This window comes from Bombus huntii, unplaced genomic scaffold (assembly GCF_024542735.1).
Source record: "Bombus huntii isolate Logan2020A unplaced genomic scaffold, iyBomHunt1.1 ctg00000181.1, whole genome shotgun sequence".
NCBI lineage: Eukaryota > Metazoa > Arthropoda > Insecta > Hymenoptera > Apidae > Bombus > Bombus huntii.
Genome location: NW_026099417.1, coordinates 58,387 through 78,560, shown reverse-complemented (window position 1 = coordinate 78,560; position 20,174 = coordinate 58,387). Strand labels below are relative to the sequence as shown.

The following is a 20,174-nucleotide window of genomic DNA, read 5'->3' as shown; positions in this document are numbered from 1 at the left end:
AGAATTGATTGTAATCTCAACAAATAAATAAAAAAAAAAAATACAATAACACATTTCATTTTAAATTAAAACGAGAATAAATACTATTGTGTATAAATTTAATAGAACGACACACGTGATTTGTAGTCAACACTGTGACAGTTTGTGCAATTACCTTTTAATCGAGTGGAAACGAGAGCATTTTCAAATTTCTATTAACCAACGGTATTATCAATCAATTTTAACAATGATTGAAGGTTGCAAAATTAAATATAAAATGATTTATTAATAGCATACGTAGTGTTAAATTTGCAAACAAGCAGCGTATCTTTTAAGAATAATAAAGACACCAGAAAATAAAGATAATATTCTAATTACATTGCAAATTAATGAATAATTTAAGAAATGTATTTTTGTTATATTAATGTATCACAGATTCTAGGTAAAGTATTAATTTAATTTACTTATTACTTAGGAGATTGTATTTGAAATATAATTACAATTTGTAAGGTGTAATCAGCACACCTTTAAGCTAGTAGATATTTGGTAGCAGTTCTCAAGTCTTTGTGCAATATAGCACAATTGAGTTTAACCGAGTTTAATCCCTTTGACCAGCCAGCTTCCAATTTCATTTATGGCATAATCTCCTGACAATTTCATGCCCTTCAGAAGAAACACAATGTCCTATTATCGTTTTGTGATCGTTGAATATGATCCGTTTTCTGTTGTTTTTAGATTCAAGTGACGAAAACTTATGAAATGATATTTTAAGTTTAAACTGATCAATTAATTTAATTAATTGATTTATTGTAGCAACAATGGTAAATTGTTTAAATAGAGAAAGAAATTTACAACGAAAAATGTATGAATGTAATATTTGAAATCTAAAATGATAAATTATTGTGCGATAATAATAAAACTCGCAATGTCAGCACATGGTCTCATTAGAACGTGTTTAACGAGCGTAGCGTAAGCGTGAAAATGAAAACGTTGAGGCTCTCGTGGTGTAAAAAGGCTAAATTCCTCATAAAAATACAGGAAATGAGAGGGAACGTTCGCCCTTGAACACATAAAACAAAAAAAAAAAAAAAAAAAAAAAAAAATAGAAAAGGAAAAAAAACCACAAATTTTAGTGAAGCTATTTTACTGAAACTTATATCATTTTAACAGCTATATATAAAACGTTGAATTATTTCCTTTCGCGCAGAGCAATTTTACTTCAAATTTCTAGCTTCAGAATGATAATTACGTATTTGTAATTATCAACAAGCTTTAAAAATATGGAATATTCAGCCAGATGAAATATAGGTAAAGTATTTAGAAGAAAAAAGATTGAAATGTTTTATGTAAAACGATTAAATTAAGTGGTTGAGTTTGAAAATTTGACTCGGTTTAATAATTCAATGGAAAAAATATTCGCCCTATGAAAAAAAATTCATGTTCCTGTCGATATATCGGCGAGGTGCTCCTCTACTTTCGACTGCTCTGCAATTCAAATGCAATACTCGAATATACATGGCGAAAGAAATGGAAATTGAGGAATTTAAGGGAACCAATTACTCTCGCGTCGACGTAACTTCAAAATGTTTCACGTGTCGGTGTTTGCGAAATGAAGTTCGTCGTTATCCGATTAACACGCTTGCAGATGCGTTCTTTTTGTTGCAAAGTAAATGGACAAATTGTGAACAAATAATGTTTACAATTACATCAAAATTAATGTCCTAAACTTTACCAAGAATTATTAAAAATCCCTGCGTATTGCTTACGTAATGTTGATATTGAGTAGTACCATACATAACCTCAACATTATGATACTTACAAACATCGCTAAACAAGTAGTGCGAACGATGTCGAGTAAGTATTCACTATGTAAAAAGTATTTATAGATAAAAAGTATGGGAAATATATAACCGAATGTATTTAACTTTTCCAACATTTTAGCATTTCGCTTGGCGTTGGTACAACTTGAAGTAAATGAAGTAAAACGCAAAAATGTAGAGCGGGCAGTTTCCTACATTTCTAGCGCAAAAGAGCGCAATGCTGATATTATAGCTCTTCCTGAATGCTTTAATTCACCATATGGAATACGTAATAATTTGTTTTTTTTTTTCAATAATTTACCATGTGTGTAACAACTATATAGAAAAAAGTAAAAGTAGACAAATTACCTTACCGTTTATACTTCCATAAAGATTGTGAATTGAGTCGAGAATATAGGATTTCCCCATTTTCATGATTATCGTGATTTTTGTATAAATATATTTTTTAAGATACTAATAATTAGGTACTTATAAATTGGTATTATCAATTATTTTGCATTTATAATTCCGCCTCTAGTATAAGTGTTAATTGAAAACTAACTTTATGTTTCAAAAAGTACTAGCAAAGTCGTAGAGTAACAAGCCACTGATGCTAACACAAATAGCATTGTCGTAATTAAATATTTCTAAATATTCATTTTTCATTTTGAACCTGTAGAAACAATTTATTATATATACTGTTAGCTAAGTAATTGCATATTTAATTAAGTCGAGATATAAAACTTAGTTATTTTAATAATTTAAAAAATAAAAAACTGACAAAAATTTCAATTTAATTTATGGTTGGAACAAAAGACAGTTATTTTTCATTAATTGAAATATTGCAATGCAGAGTACTTTCGAAAATACGCCGAGAGTATTCCTGATGGTGAAACGAGCGTTGCTTTATCGAATGCAGCTAAAGAAAACAACATCTATGTAGTTGGTGGTACGATGCCTGAAATAGAGGGCGATAAATTGTACAATACCTGTACTATTTGGGGTCCCGATGGAACTTTGATAGCAAAACACCGAAAGGTAAGTAATATATTCCTTTATGGCTTTGAATTTGAAAATATTGGGGTGAAGAAAGTGACTCTATCTAGGAATAATTTAGGAATATACATATGTACATACGTATACTATAACCAATTCTATAATTTACGGTTTATAAAATACGTTATGATACGGAAAACGCCCATTTTTGTTGTAATGTGTAATATAAATTTTTCACATACGAAAATACTTATTTTTTCTCCTTTTTAAACATTATTAAATGATAAGATTTTTTAATAAAAGAAAGTGATAAAAACGCTGTCAGTTATTAAATAAAAAATAATTAAAGTTTAGGAGTTGGTAACTTTGATATTAAATTACAAAAGTTGCAGCAATAGAATTAGCGACTACATTTTTATGTTATTAGGTACATCTATTCGACATCGACATTCCTAATAAGATTACTTTTCGAGAGAGTGATTCACTCAGTCCTGGTAACTCCCTAACGACGTTCGATGTGAAGGGCTGCAAAATAGGTATTGGCATATGCTATGATATTAGATTCGAGGAAATGGCACGCATTTATCGGAACAAAGGTACAGTAACTTAATCGATCAATACTTAACTAGCAAAAAATTAAATATCTGTATAAAAAGAAGCTTAATTTAAAAAACCAGTATATTTGCTGAAAATGAAACAAATAAAAGAATTAAAAGCACAATAAGAGGACTGTCCTCGCATATTCAGAAATGATGGAATGTGAACCGTGCAACTACGAAGTTAATTGGTATTCGGTGGCTTCATATTTCCTGCTTCTCTGGGTTAGGTTGCCAAATGCTGATATATCCAGCGGCATTCAATATGACCACTGGACCACTGCACTGGTCATTACTTCAGCGTTCCAGAGCGAATGATAATCAATTATACGTTGCTTGCATATCACCGGCTCGTGTTCCTTCAGCAAGTTACGTCGCATGGGGACATACACAGTTGACCAATCCCTGGGGAAAGATTCTTTACGATTTGGAAACTCAAGAGAATATGGCAGTCACCGATATCGGTAATTTACAGCTTAAAATTAAAAGCGAGAGATCCATGATGTAATTAATTTTTAGTCTCGTTAATTTATCGATTTAGCCATCTTCCTCTGTATTTGTTGAATTTATTAGTAAGCATTACTTATTACTTCGTATGTTTCTTTTTTCTATCAGATCTAAAAGTTGTTGAGGAAGTAAGGGCTCAGATACCTACATTTTCTCAGAGACGTACAGATTTGTACGACACTGTCTGTAAGAAGGAGTAACTCTACACTAAAACAGAAAATGTTTTTTTATAATATTTCTACTACAATATCCTTTTTTTGCGAATTATTACTAATTTCTTATCATTTGTACTAAATGAATGACTCAATTAAGAAAACCAAAACGTTATAAATAATAATCTGTATATCTTGTGTATCAACATGTAATTGGATATTATAATAATATAGGAATGCTATAATAATATAGGATAATAATATAGGAGAATAGAATAATAATATATAATAATAATATGCTTTTAAACACCTTTAATATCGATCACATAAATTGTTATAATTCACAATGATTACGCATACATAAAAGACCCCTTGATAGTAAAATTTACGATCAAAAGGCAATTACGTATCGTTTAACAACATTTAATTTATAACACCTTTTAAACATTTAGACAGATTAACACATAACACTTCTTATATATAAACATCAATTCGAAGTTATCAGCTTGGAGAAATTGGTCGATTAATACCTGTAGATTGTCTGTCTCGATGAAAGACTTAAAGAGAGCAAAAACATGATAATGCCGCTAATATAATATTCCTTCTTTCTTGTACCTGTCTGCCTCTCAGGTCGTTTTACTAATTACAATAAGTAATTTCGTCTTCTTTGCGCTCTCTTTTAACGCATTCGAGACCGAAAGAAATTCATATCAGTCAGTAGGCAAGGGTATAATATACATATTTTATATATAACTTATGTAGTAATGTATATATCATGTTAATTTCATATTTTTTTCAATATATTATTATTATATATATATATACATATATATATATATATATATAATAATATAATATATATATGTAATAAATAATATAATATAATATAATATATATATATATATATATATATATATATATATATATATATATATATATATATATATATAACTGTACCTAATACATTATAGAATAACATAGTATATAATTTTATATTTTAAAAATATGAGGCATACTATTTAAGATTGTCATCGATTTAAAATCAAAGTATGAAAAGGATACCCTGGAGAGAGTAAAACACAGAATCATTCTAACTAAACATTCAGATCGTACCGACACCTAGGTATCGTTTTACAATTAAATCTCGGTCTCGAATGGATTAAAATGAAATACATACTTGCAGCTTCAACATCTTCAATATCGAGGAGATTCAAACTTTACAAATAAAAGCGGCCTGTTCCCCTTTCCACGACAGACTCTCATACCATATCCGCTCTTATCCAGGCTTTTACTTGAAACCAGCAATGCGTTCATTTACAATTTAAATTTACCCGGACCATCCACTGAATCGTCAGCCCTTTATAAATATATAATGAACCCAGAACATGTGCCTGTGCCCCTGGTATCGATGTTCGGCTTGTGATGTTCGTACCGGAACCTTCGCACAATTTCAATTTGTCACGCGTGAACATCGATTCTTCCAAGGGTCACAGCTTTATGCGGCTAAATCCTTTAGAACGATTAAAATGATACTAATGATATGGTATTTTTTACAAAGATTTAACATATCCATAAAATAGGAAGTTTCGTGCTCTCCTATTTTATATTAATTATAAATTAATAAGTTTTATATGTGTTATTTATAGATCTAATAAATTTTGTATTGGTTTACAGCAGGTGCTCCGGGTATAAACAGACGACAAACGAACAAATAGAAATTCAAACTATTGTCGTTGTTTAACTCGCATGGGACTATAAGCTCGAATTGGACTTAAACGTTACGATCGTCGAGAATAATTACTATATGTACCCTGTACGACGGGCAGAGAATCTTAAGTTATTAACGGCAATTCCTTTGTGCATAATTCAGGTTTATTAACAACCTGTAATGGATAATCATCGATGAACTCTTTTTGAATAAAGTTCACATTTATAAAGCAAACACTATAAAATACGACAGGACAATTGTAATCGATAAATAACATTTTATTAGGATATTATAAGAAGCTAAGATATCGAGGTACATTAAAATTGAGTCCGCTGCAACCCTCATGACATTTAAAATGCTACGCGTATATTGAGTAAAGTTGTTATATTAAATATAATCATATTAAATACAAGCTCGTCCGCTGGATTCCCAAATTATTTGGTTAAATACTTTGAATACGAGAATACCGAGTGTTAACAGTAGTAAATCCTCTATATGGTATGTTTACTTTGCTATCTTGAATAGGTAAATAACATTTCACTTTAACGCATTTAACCAATATTAACATTTAACATTTAACATTTAACCAATATTATACGCATATGCACATAATGTTACTGTTACATATAATGATATATACGTAGATATACACGTTAATTAAATCCTCTATATGGTATTTTTATATCAGTATCGTAAACATTGTAAACCGGAAATCTTTTATTACACACGTACATATACAGTCAATATTATTGTTACATATAGTGATACATACGTTGATCCACACATTAATTAAATCCTCTATATAGTATTTTTACTTTGCTATCTTGAATAGATAAATAATCTCGAATATAGACATACAGGTACACTTACGTTGATATACACCTTTGTACAAGGTGTCAAAAAATTTTTTATCACAGCGTTTTTTTAAGACGATTTTATAGCTTCGAAATTGATCTTGACACGATTTTCAATGTTAAATTATTTTTCTATTGCATCATGGGAGGACTCATTAGGAGGAACGAAACTTCTGTTTTCTTAGAAAAAATGTTTGAAATTTCATTAATTCCTAGATTGATTTTATTTATACTTTAAGGTCAGATATGACATCAAATAATGTCAATACTAATATCTAGTTATTTGTCAATTTACAGCATCTGAAAAACAAGACATCTTCGAGACAGCGTGGGTTTTCTTTCCAACTTTCTTAACTTTCAACAATAAAATTTTCGTCAAACGATACAATCTATCCAACAAAGTTCTTGTAGACAGCCAATCTCGTAAGAACATAGATCTTCTTCAAGTATTATTCTTCACAATGCTTCGTGTGGAATTTCTACTTGACGAGTTATTATTAAACGATTAAAAGCTTATTATTATACGATAATGTAATATCGTAGAATAGCTTTGATTGGAGATCGGCTGAAATTAGAAAACACCGTGTACGCCGTCTTTTTGTGGTTTGTTTACATCCAAGAGCGCCTAGTAACAGTGACGCGAGAAAAGATAAGCAGCGTCAAAACAGAAGTACGGTTTCATATTTCAAGGAGTGGCAATCGAGAGGCCAGAGTATGTGAGCCGAAAAGTGTGTGTGTGTGTGTGTGTGTGTGTGTGTGTGCGTGTGTGTGCGTGCAGGACCGAGCAGGAATGCATTGGCGAGGTTCAGAGTTGATCGAGACGTCGAAGCATAGAGTCGTTAGAATTGAGTTGCGAGTGTTGTCGAGTGTTAGAGTTGCTAGTGAGAGAGAGAGAGAGAGAGAGAGAGAGAGAGAGAGAGAGAGAGAGTTACCAAATAGTTGTCAAGTTATTTGATGTAAATACGAGCGTTGCATTTAGTTTTCCTGTTAATCAAACATCGTTTCTCTGTCTGTATTTTCTGTCTGTAATATCTGTATTTTCAATCCATTATTAATAAATTATAATTAATCGGACAAAATTACACCTTTAATATATTCCGATATTACAATAACTTACTTTTTTCTACGTCAATGGACACGAAAGACGTTGAGTGAGGAATTAGAACAAGTGTGGATCGTTGGAAACCACTATGCTGCGGTCTACCATTCGTTTTACCCTATATATACCACGGAACAAAGGATAATTTTCACCGGCTTGGCTATGGCTACTGGTGTGGATCCAAGTATTCGGGCCATACTAGACGCTATGCAGAAGCAGAACGAAATCAAGTTAAGAAAACTGTTAAAGGAGACTATTAAAGTAGCGACTAGTCGGAGTTATCAGGGTAGTTTAGTTTCTAATAATTTGAACAAAAGCTTGGAGAAAACAGACGTTACTGTAGGAAATGAAGAAATGGTTTTGAAAGAATTTTCAAAAGAATTGCAGTCTAATGTAGAAAATTCTTATGAAAAGAAAGTATCAATTGACACCGCTTCACAGGATTATATTTTCATTAAAACAGACTTAATGTTTGATGTCAATAGCTCAACAGAATACCAGAAAGAGTCTGTGAAACGAAGGAAAGAAGATATTGCAGTATTGTATAATGATTTGTCACCATCTTCGTCACAAGATACTCAAAATTTACAAGAACGGTTCGACAAAAAAAGTAAAAGTTTAGGAGAAGCAGAAAAAGATCATAACAAGAAGGATAATATTTCAATGAGAAATATTTTGGACGGCGATACAAATAAAGAAAACCAAATTGAAACGAAGGAATTAGAAGCAGTTAGTAAATCAACTGCTGAAAATGATACAAAATCAATAGACAACGTTGAACAAAATATATCATTAGAATCCATACAAAAAGCAAGAGATAATGCTTACAATAATGAACATTTGCTTATAGAAGAAGACCAAATGATGACAGCGAAAAATGCGTGTGACACTACAGAATAAAAAACTTCAGCAGATCTTATGTCGAGAAATTTAGATGCTAATACACAAGAGAAGTCTTTAGAGAATAAAGATGACAAGAATCCATCTCCATCTATGTTAGATAGTAGTAAACGGAGCAGTCGTTATAATGTTGCTGCAAAATTTGAAGAAATTGTTTATAATCAAACCAGACAATCAAACACAAATAAAATTTTGCGAAGCGCTTTAAAGACGAAATTAATCGAAGACAAGTCTGAAATAATTAATAAACAAAAGGCATCGGAAAATGTAGAAAATAAATTTGCCAAAGAAGAAAAAAGAGGTGTTAAACAAAAATCAATTTCAGATAGTGAAAACGAAACAACTGATAAGTTCGTCAACGAAGGGAAGTTCTTTTAACGAACACAGCTAGTGATAGCGATAGGTATAAATCTGTAGAAAATGATAATGCAGTAACGGGTGTAATAGCAACTGATGAAGCGAAACATAGAGGCAGACCTAGGAGATCGGATAAAGTCGAAGTTAAAGAAGATGAAAATACAAGTGTAAATTCCGACCAATTGCGGGGAGACGTAACCGCGAGGAGAGACGTCAACGGGGGTCGTACGATTATATCAATCGACACCACGAATTGATCGATCCCCTGATTTCCGTTGAGATAATAGGGGTGATTGAGTTTGTATAACACTGTGATTCACTGAATTATAAATTATATATTTCCAACACTTTACAGATTACACTGACGTAGAGAAATAAATAGTTAACAACTTGTCGCACGAAGATGTGATAGATATGTACGCTAGAGCAGGGCTCTTATAATGGAGATTAATGTATTAATGTACTTAGCACTATAATATATTTAGGAGAGAAGATGTATGTTCGACAACACCGAGAACCGACAAAAGATTTTCGTAAAGTATGCGACTCTCGCGCTATGTGTAGACTGCCGCGTTAGGCGTTAGTTTTTAGACTGACTGTCGCTCTTTTTCTAATACAGAAGAAAAGTTCGGTGTGGGTATGCCCCTGTGCCTAAAGAACGCGGATTCGTTGTCCCCACTTTCGTTAGGAAAAGTGAGGGTAACGAACCGCGGTGTCGATTGGTCATGACCTGCACTACTGCTCGAAGGGATGAGTAGGAAGTCTCCTACCATCGTGGTGGATAGATGACTGTGTGCGTGAGGAAAACATAGCTTGTTTTATTAGAGGGCTATTCGGATTTTCCTAATGGGTGCATACCCGTTTTCTCCGTGTTTTAAGTACGTCTAATAAACCCAAGGACCTCTCTAAAAACCGACTGTGTTTCGAGAATATTTTTAAGCTTTAGAAATTCTTCAAGACAAACGGATTGAAGACACATGGCGAAACACTACAGGGAAGTGAAAGTTATGGTGGGTCCTTAGGTTTATTGAGGGTCGAAGTGACGTTACGCAGGCTGGTTGTTGTCCGGTGGTGCGAGCTGGCGCGGGCTGGCGTGCAGATGTTTTAGGCGGCGTAACAACAAGGAAGATCCTAGAAAATGAGAAAGGTGGATTAGAAGAACGAAGAAAACTCGAAGAAGATACAGAAGAAGAAACTACAGAGACAGAAGTCAATTCAAAAGGTATATTAAATAATAAGTGCGATTTACTTGATACCGAAAGAGCTATTGAAATTAATGATACGGTTCAAGATATTAAATTTACTGAAGGTAGAAGCCGCACTCAAAATGATATGGAAGATGTAGTAGAAGATTCACAAGAATTATCTAATAAAAGTAAGTTATCAGAAATAAGGATTGCACTTAACAAAATTGAATATACAAAAACTATTTTACGGAATAAAAAGAATTCATTAGAAAGAGAAAGAGGAGTAAGGGAAAAGAAGAAAATGTACAGACAGAAATTATTTAAAAAAATATATCAGATGATAAATGTGATTTGCTTTAGAAAAAAAAAAAAAAGAAATATTATCCACAAACTACATTAGGAATTTATCTATTTTAGTGAGGAGAAAGAGAAAGGATAGAGGAGTTGATCAATAGACTGTGGATTTTGAAGCGTTTATGAAAAACTTACAATTTTAATAAAATATTCAATGTAAAGTCTTTGTTATAATATTCAGATAGATAGATGAAAAAAAAACTGAATTTGCATAATTACTCATGGCTTATTGATCAATCATGCGACTCGTTCAGAGGTAACTCGAGTTGTAAAGGCGACAATTTATTAAAAATGGTATATCTGACGTACGATGCATTTGTTCGTGTAAAACTATTTAAATAAGTATAAAAATCACGCGAAAAAAAAATCTACTGAAAATAATGTTGAACTAGTTAATAATAATAAATCATATAGTGAAACACAAACCTTAAATCAAGATTTTAAGTTCAAGAAAAAAAAAAAAGAAAAAAAAAGAAGAAAGAAGTTGATAAAATGACAGCAACATGTAGCAGCAGGCGAGAGAAAATAGGCCAAATTTCTAAAAGAAGAAACGATGCTCAAGAACTCGGAATTTCTCGAGTGGATATGCTAAACAACGAATTTAATGAACAGTTGAAAGAACGTGAAACAGCAATAGAAGGCTTACATCAAATGTTAAAGCATCAATCGGAAATTCATAAAGTTACCTTAAATGAAGCAAGTTTGAAAATAGGAGAACTGCAGAGTGCAGTGTATCAATGTGCACTAAAAATGCAAGTAACGTGACGATTACTTTTAGAACACCACAAGCACCACGAAAACACAATCAAGACCAAACAAGATCAAGTTCAAAAGTGAAGTTACGTGAGCTTATTACTGCTAACGACCAAAAATTGAATTACGATCCCGAGCATCAACTCGCTGATCTTCAAGTAGAATGTTCCGACAAAGACAGGACGACACAAGAGTTCGAGAAACACATAGAGGACATGAAGGAGGAAGTGCAAAAATTAGAATTGCAACTCGACGAGTTACAAAAAAAAGAAAAACACACACGCACGTAAAAAGAGTTCAATCTTTTGGAATACAAATTGAAGAACTAACAATAAAATTAGAAGAAATAACACAGAAGAAATAAGTCACAAATATGAAATTGCCTGATGGCTGATGTTGATCGTTGACGTTTATAGCGAAAGAATTCCGTCAACGGCGCCATCTGGATCCTTGTTGAAAAATTAAACAAGCCGCAATAGCACCATTACGCTCATCACCCAGAGTAGCGTTTGTCGCTGAGTCGAGGAGCTGGAGGATTCATCATAATCAAGGACATAAATTTTACCACTTCCGGTAACGTTCTTCAGGTGATCCAGACATTCGAAATCACAACATTCTTTTCCAAGGCGAAATTTTCTGCATGGCTGTAGTAAAAAGAAATCGATCAATTGTACAGATCAATCGTCGAATTGCATGTTTGTGAATGGTTTGTGGGTGATTAGGTGGAGAGAATTGAAGAGTTTGGAGGTGACTGGAAGAGTGTTTTGGGCAAGGTAGATTGCAGAATGGTTGCGGTAGCATTGTGTTAATTATGGGTTTGTACATGTAATCTTTGTATGTATCACTACATACAACCTAACGTATATTTTTAATAATACATCAGAGTTTTAGTTATTTCATAGCTATGAATTTTATACTCTATAATCTTGACGTTTTATTTCACAGAAGCGTTTGAATATCCATAAAAATTAAATGAACCAATGTATTCATTATCTTATAGAGAAGATATATTATTTTTAATTATGTTCCAATTATTTATCATGATCCTGATTTCCTTATTCTGAAAATTTGAAAGGAAGTTTTGTAGTTTGATACTTTCAGCGACAAAGGGTCAATATTGCTTTAGTATATTTCGTCACATATACATGTATATCTATATATCCACCGAAAATGCGCTCTTGTAGACAAACGCTCGATTCGCGTCATAGCTTTTAAAGCTCGTCGCATCTCAATCCGTTGGAAAAAGTTTTTCCTGTAGCATATTTTATTTTTACGAACCAACAAGGTCTTTGTTTATTTCCTTCTTTTTTTTGCTCCAATTCCCCCATTGTTTTTTCAAGGATAGTATTTCAGAGCCATTAGTCAAGTTCATTGTAACAATAAACGTACGTTTCGGAAACATTTTGTGCTGTGAAACAGAATACACTAAAGTTTGAAGGTCACATCGATTTTCGAAAGTTTATAAATGGAGGTGTATGACAGTATCACCAGCTGTTGCTGTCCCCAAGCGCCAAAATACGTTCTGACTACTATTTTATGTATCTCACAGAAGTATGTCTTCATTCATCATCTCCCATGCCATCCACCAACGTGTTCTTAACATGTTATCTCCTAGTAAAATATTGATGTTGAGTCAGATATCCAACTGAATAATCTTTTCGGTGTCTACTATAAGACATTTAAAACCAAGGCTCGTACACACGTGTGCTTATACGTCAGATGTAATACTTAACACGAAACCTGCTTATATTAATATTAAATTTATGCATAGTAGGATGTTCGACCTTTGTAAAAATGAAATTATAATACATTTCATACAGTTTCACCGTGGAAAAGTGAATCTTTCTAGCATGTCCACGCAAATGCAGGGGAGGGGAGGACTGTGCATGCACCAAACAACTTTACGTTCGTAATTTTTCACACAAATGTACAACTGTAGGGAAAAAATTATCTCTGATTTTTCGGATGTTAGGAATCGACAATATCGCATAACGGAATGCCGTGTTCTACGTATTCTATTTTTGTTACGACGAAGTTGTGGTACAAACGAAGTCCACATAAGAATAGTACAACAAAATCGGTTGAGGTTAGGTTATCGTGCAGATATCGCGGCTTTTGCATTGGAAATCACGCAACTGCCAGTCTCGTCGTTCCTTGTAAACGAAAGAAAGGTATTGTAATCGGTCGGAATTAACATAAAACTCGTCGCATGCGACCATATGGCCTGAATGTTGAATAAACGAGAGTAGAGCGCGAGCTATGTGATTCTAACCGTTTAGGCGGAAACTAATGATTGTAACCAGAGCCGAGATATATGCCAATATTACTTTGCTCGACAAAGCGTATAAGATGAGGAGAGAATCGCGATAAGGTAGAACAAGAGACAGATATTCTCTACGTAAAGCAAGTCTGTCAACTAGATTGAAATCCTACAGCTATAACTACAGTGAATCCATATTCTGGCGAATTGTCTTTTCACAAATGAAGCTTCTGAAGAACGGAATTGATACAATAACTACTGTTCATTCATAACTACTGTTGTAAGAATCTATATATTTGTCTATCTATATCTATATATATATCGATCTATATATATTTGTCAGAATGTCATTTTATCAAAAAACCCATCCTCTGTAATCATAGTTTAACGAAGCATAATTAATAGAAGAGGTAGAGCGTTAAGTGGAGATGATTTAATCACAGTTAAGTAGATAAATCTCTATATTAGTCTCTTTAATTAAAATGTCCTACGTTTTATTTGCGTCATTTTTTTCCTTCATCCAATTTAAAATGTTTAAATAACAATAGCCTATACAATATAATTTTATGTAAAAAAATTGATTATACCATGTTTATTACAGATATTTAACATTTTTGTGTACATACAAAATTTAAATTATACCTCGCTTGAGAACAAAAATTCTATTTATTTTCCTAACATGTACTAATAATTATTGATCAAACTAGAAAAAGCTGGAGGAGATTACTTAGGAAGATTACTTAGCATCTTATATTCCTGGCAAGGCTCGAACGTTTTATCTTCCTTTAGATTTTCCTAAGTTTCCATTTCTCTGACTTGCTATTTTAGTTAGCTTAGTATACGTGCTATACATAGGTATGTATAGTGTCATGATCGCGACAGTCGTGAGTTACCCACGCTTTATCCTCCGTAAACTATTTATAAGAGAAGAACAAATTACATGTTAGAACTTTCATTCAATTTACCAATACAAATAATTTTAAACAAGAAAAAAGACCTAATGCAGTGGTTTCAACTTAAACATATCCAACAGTTATTTACGAATAAATAGTATAAATCTTTTAGCAACATGAAATTCGCGATATTTATTCAAATATTTATATTTACAGTGCGCCATCGGCAAAGAAAACGTGTTTATCGATTTTATGCTTTTGCCACGCAAACAGGGAAATTGCAACTCAAAATTGAATTCGCACTGCAAAGCGTCGACGTTACGACATCAATTACATACTTCAAAAACACCGAAGGTATCACACGGAATCAGAGAGATTCTATGAGAAGTTAAACGCATAGTCACCCTATTGGGAATAGGATTGCTTTGATTCGAGCTCAAACATAGGGAAAGCTGAAAGAATCTTTTGCGGATCTTCCTTCTTCTCTACGTTGGATTTTATACAAAACGACTTTAACCTTTTCAAGGAAATACGGAAATAAGGATTTTAGATAGAGAGAGATTTATCTGGAAAGAAATGGATAGAAAACGTAGAACCAGTTCTTGTTGGTTGAAAGATTTTTTCTCTTCGCAGAGATTCAAGCTTTAAAGAACGATCAAATATGTGCGCAGCTGACTTACGCGTGAAATTATTATTAAAAAAAATTGTTGCATTTAAAAGGATAAATATTAATTTAAATTTAAAAAAATTGTTAGTTCAATTATCATGTTTAATTTAAATTTAAAATAATTGTTAGTTCAATTATCATAAGTTTAAAGATATGTAGATATTGTATTTACATATCGAAAATCAGACAGCAATATTAATTAACACACCTAGTCAAACGCACACGTACTTTAAAACCGTGCTTTAAAATCGATATTCGCTGAAACAATACATCGCTCTGCGCTTCCAATTTGTTTTCGCACGAAGAATCAGTCCACTCATTGTTACCGTCACCATCTCTACCGTAATCTATATTACTCGAATAAATTCTATATCTTGATTGGAAAATCACATATTTTAACGAACTTCCTTATTTTTTGTTTTTTATGACTTTAATTGGCAATTTCCATAATGTTCTATAACTTGACAATAGACTGATAATATTTCAGGATATATATACATACATCATGTTTTTGAGGATTCTGTAGTAAAATATATTATAATAAATTATAGGAAAAACAAACTATTTAAGAAAAAATTACCACCTTCGAGTAATAAATTATAGAAGGTTACCAATGTAATTTAAAACTTAAAACTTAAAAATAATCTATTACACGTAACAAAGAAAAAGATTTCTTCGCAAACGGTAACTCGAAAATTACAGCCATTGCTGTAGAAACATAGTTTTACAGGGAGAAGAATTTCGCTAGAAACTCTCGACGATGTCACATCAAGCGAAAATTCAATAAAGCGATTACTAACCATACTACCAGCGGCAATCGTGTTACGGCAATTCGTAAATAAGTTAGTCTTCTATTTGCAGAAACGTCTCTGGCAATATCGTCACACTCTTGATTACGTCGGCGCTATCAAATGGTCTTTGGAAGAAAGTTTTCCATTATCTACTTTTGCCCATGGCGTCGTTCCAACAAATGAATTCGAGTTCTGAATCGCTTTGTCTCGTATTACCGCTCGTATTACCGCTCGTATTACCGAATTGCTGCTTCTCACGACTAGCAAAGTGTTTCGCAAAAAAAAAAAAAAAAAAAAAAAAAAAAGAAAAAAAAAAAGAAAAAAAAAAGAAAAAAAAGAAGAAAAAAAAAGAAAAATGGTATCGGAAGGATAGAAAAAAAAGCGGTGGCCTACATCAAGCAATCTTCATGCCGATAATGCATTTATTATTCAGTTCGTTCATTTTCTATCGCGTAACAGACACTGGGATAACTGACAGAACGAGCGTATAAATCTTGCATCTCTCGACCTGACTTCTCCCGATGGAAAAATATTTACTGGTCTGGAATCGTGCATCGCTAATTAGTAAAAAGGTAATAAGCAAGAAAGCAATTATACTACCGGATTGGTATTTCTATTTTATTGGAGATTAATTAACCTGAGTAAACCAACAAAAACTTATCGAAAATCAATCGAAATTAAATCACCTTTTCAAACAGGCTATAAATAGCCAACTAATATTTGCAGTAATAAACTTCACTTTCGAATAAAGTATACGCTCTATAAATTGTAAATTGATAATTTCGTTATTATATCATTTTTCTTAGTCTAAACTGGATTCAGTGAAAAGAGCTTTCAATTGAATTACACACTTCATTAGTTTATGAATTATATTCGTTACCATACGTACAAAAGAAGGGTGACTGGTTTAAAAATTCAAAGGGTAGAACCTCCAAGCTCACGATTGGAAACAGATTCAGTTCAATGGTTTAATTTGCCATTTAATTGAATTCTCTGGCAATTTCAGCGAACTGTGGGCTTTAGAAGTGTCCAGCATTCAAAGGCAAGACCTCCTCCATCTTTCTCTTTCTTTCAGTTCCAACCTCAAGTAATTGACCTGTTAATTCGACGCTATATTTACATGCTCGCAAGGGATTCAGACGACTTCATTGCGTTAAATTCGCAATTTAGCAAACACGAATGTCTCAATCAATTTGTAGTTCGAAACAAATAAAAGATAATCAATTTTTCAAAATAACAATCGATATGTTCAATGCATTTGTCGATGCGTTTGATCGTTATGTTCATTTAGCATTTTTATAATAAAAGCGTAGAACACATGTACATACACATAATATTCCATGAAATGATTTATACAGACTATGAGTCTCGTTTTATCATATTATAAAAGAATGAATTTTTCCCAATAAATGTAACTTCATACAAAATCTCGTTTAAAAAATTCAGTTTTTATTCTCATCAAATTAATTTAATATCGGAATATGTCATTTTAGTCGTTATAAAAATTTTATGTCAAAAAGCGTTCACAGATACATATATAAATAAATGTCCAATCCTATGCATTTATTTAAGCTGAAATCTGAACTTAAATATTTATTAACAATATTCTGACGAATATATAATGAAAGATAAAAGCAGCTTTATTTTTTTTATAGGATGGCTCATGCTTTTTATTCATTTTATGTTTTTCGTTGTCAGCGCGTAACTACCTATCAACCGCATGAATGCCAGGTTTTACTACTCAGAAGCGAAGAAGCGAAGAAGCAAATATACGTTAGCTTGCATGGAAAAACGTTAGATACATATAAAAGTCATAACGTAGCTATTTACACCTATTTACATGGGGAATATTTATTTTTGTATGAAATATTTTTGCTTCTGAATTCTCATTATAAATGTACGTCCATTTCCTACGTTAAAGTACGTCTCTGCTTTGAAAACCTTCATTTAAATATAACGGTTAACAAAATATTATTAGAGAAATATTAAAACGAGACGCTAAAAGAACATTTTAATAAAGTACAAATGATTATTTGTTCTTTATTAAATTGCACTGCTGTAACTCTAATTTTATTAAATTCAAAATGAATCATTTATAAACTGAACCGGAATATAAAATTTTATTCCGCAAAAATCATAAAGTTGAAAGTTAGGAACGAATAACAAATGAATAACCTAGTTTCATTAAAAGGCACGTATACGCCAATCCGCGTAATAACTTTGACACTCCAATTATTATAAAATATGTATCCTTAAGGGATTCTTTTGCGCGAATGCAAAATACTTTTCATACGTGCAACTGAATAAATGGCGCGTGATTTTCAATATTTCTTTTTGTAGAATTTATAACAAAGTAACTTTTTCACAAATGTTTTCGCTAACATTTTTACAACGTAAATGTCTTCTTTTGTAATTAATAATTTCAACATTTCTCTGAACAGTTTCGTTGCGATAAAAAAAATATACAAAGCTTATGACGTACTTGTTTAAAAATATTTATACGGAACAAGACTTTGAATTTGTCAGACCAATCGTTCTAACGAACGAATAAATTAAACGACTCGTAACAAAAAATTATTCCTGTCCATGTTTCTCTTTGTAAAAGTAATTCAAGGCAAGTTAGATGAATCGTTGTGTACCCTATTCGCGTAGCATGTGCTTTAACGACCAGCGTGCAAGCGTTAACGGTGTGCTTTAGTTTCTCTCTGGTTGTGTTAAGTGTTTAAGTAATGAGCATATACTCACTACGGGCGGGTTGCATACGATCGACTGGCACCACTTCAGCCTCGAATTATAGCAGGTGCAGAAACTGCAAACCGAAGGTCCCGGCTCAAACGTAAGATCATGTCGAATGGTTTCTCCTTGAAAGTCAACACAGCTGTTTGTAACATCTGAAAACGATTCTCAGCTTGAATATCTTTGCCATTCGACGGTCGTACGCGCAGTTACGTTAACCGTTTCAACGCCACTCAGCGTGATCATGCTGTACACGTAGTGTGGTGAACTGTGTCGCGATGTTTGGTTACGATTGTCAATTCACAACGCGCTCGGTTCCGAACGTAGCTTGCCGCTAGTCTATCAGAGTTTCCTCTCGTAATTACTTTTCTTTCAAATAATCGTAAACCAAATAAAGAAAAAACTAATGTATAAATTACCTCTTGAATTGGAAAACCAATTACAGAACGTCACACAAACAAAAGGTAAAGCACGAATATTTGGCAACCTTTTGACTCTTTAGTGTAACGTTTCTGATATAGCTGATGAAGTGAAGCGTGAACGCGTTGAACGGTATGTTTCGACAAAAAAAAAAGAGCAGTGCAATCGAGTTGATCGGCACTTCTCGTAAATAAATAAACGAAGCGCTATTGCGCTTCATGGTACAATCCGATACGGATTTTTAAAACATCCCTGATACTGAAACGGCTAATAGCGTTACGAAAACGATCGCGCCAGGAAATTTTTGTTCAACGGATCCGCATTGCGGCTGCCACGATGCTTTTACGTAGCATTGATGCTTCATCGATGAAGCACGATTGAAATTGGATATTCGATTTCTTACTGGGGAGAGAGTTTTCATATCGTGTTTACTGTTTCACTTCGCAAGTGTGCTTTACAGTATACGTTAGAACTTGAAATCGAGCTATTTGAGTTAAAGTAGCTTGTAGCTTGAAATGACGTTTAAAGGATATAAGAATAGAAGGCTAAGAAGGCTAAAATTCAAAAGTGTATATATACATTACTAATATATAATGCCTATAATATATAATATAATAAATAATAATGCCTATATATTGGCTAATTTATCAATTAATTAAATCCGTGTATATCAAGTTTTCTATAATTTAGTACTTTCGTGTAACTACAGAAATTTGATGCAATATAAAACTTGATTAAAACAGCGATTCATTAGGAAACGAGAATAATGATGCAAATATTTTTTGTAGCCATTATATAGGATTTCGATCGCATAATTAATCAGTATCAACTTACCAATCTTTACAAACTGGAAAATATAAAGAAGAACCCACACTATTATGATTACCGCAATTATGATTGCTTTCACGTACACGTTCATTGTTGGTAAAAAATTTCGATGACAAGCGGAAACAAATCAACAATCCAGAAATATCTGCAACAGAAATCAGAATACACTCGTTTTCGCATGGTTGGATCAATTTCGCGTGGGACTAACCTGATTGAACCTAACGCGGGATAATTGCTCAACTCACGACCTTAACCAGCCCGCTTGATTCTCTGTAAATGCTTGAAATTGACGCTTGGATTCTTTCCAGATTAACTAGCTTTGCCCTCCCCCCCCCCCC

At 32.7% G+C, this 20,174-nt stretch overlaps 1 protein-coding gene and 1 long non-coding RNA gene across 5 annotated transcripts in view; one reads left to right on the top strand and one right to left on the bottom strand.

Annotated features, from left to right (window-relative positions):
* The first annotated feature begins 1,154 nt into the window (after positions 1 to 1,154).
* Positions 1,155 to 20,174, top strand: part of LOC126877519 (omega-amidase NIT2-like) — a 61,817-nt gene continuing 42,797 nt past the window's right edge. The window contains exons 1-6 of one of the 4 annotated variants that reach the window (XR_007695091.1): positions 1,155 to 1,833; positions 1,921 to 2,067; positions 2,632 to 2,816; positions 3,202 to 3,370; positions 3,601 to 3,834; positions 6,889 to 7,401. Coding sequence is in view for 3 of the 4 variants with exons in the window: in XM_050640210.1 (XP_050496167.1) it covers positions 1,749 to 1,833; positions 1,921 to 2,067; positions 2,632 to 2,816; positions 3,202 to 3,370; positions 3,601 to 3,834; positions 6,889 to 7,100 (1,032 nt within the window). In the remaining variant the exon portion in view is untranslated. Of the gene's footprint in view, positions 1,834 to 1,920; positions 2,068 to 2,631; positions 2,817 to 3,201; positions 3,371 to 3,600; positions 3,835 to 3,985; positions 4,346 to 6,888; positions 7,530 to 20,174 lie in introns of those variants that run through there. The other 3 variants (XM_050640210.1, XM_050640211.1, XM_050640209.1) reach the window with 3 other exon arrangements.
* On the bottom strand, positions 9,840 to 18,816 carry LOC126877525 (uncharacterized). The gene is made up of 3 exons (XR_007695092.1): positions 18,598 to 18,816; positions 9,940 to 10,078; positions 9,840 to 9,863 (listed from the first exon to the last, which is right to left on the bottom strand). It is a non-coding gene; the product is annotated as an uncharacterized LOC126877525 (long non-coding RNA).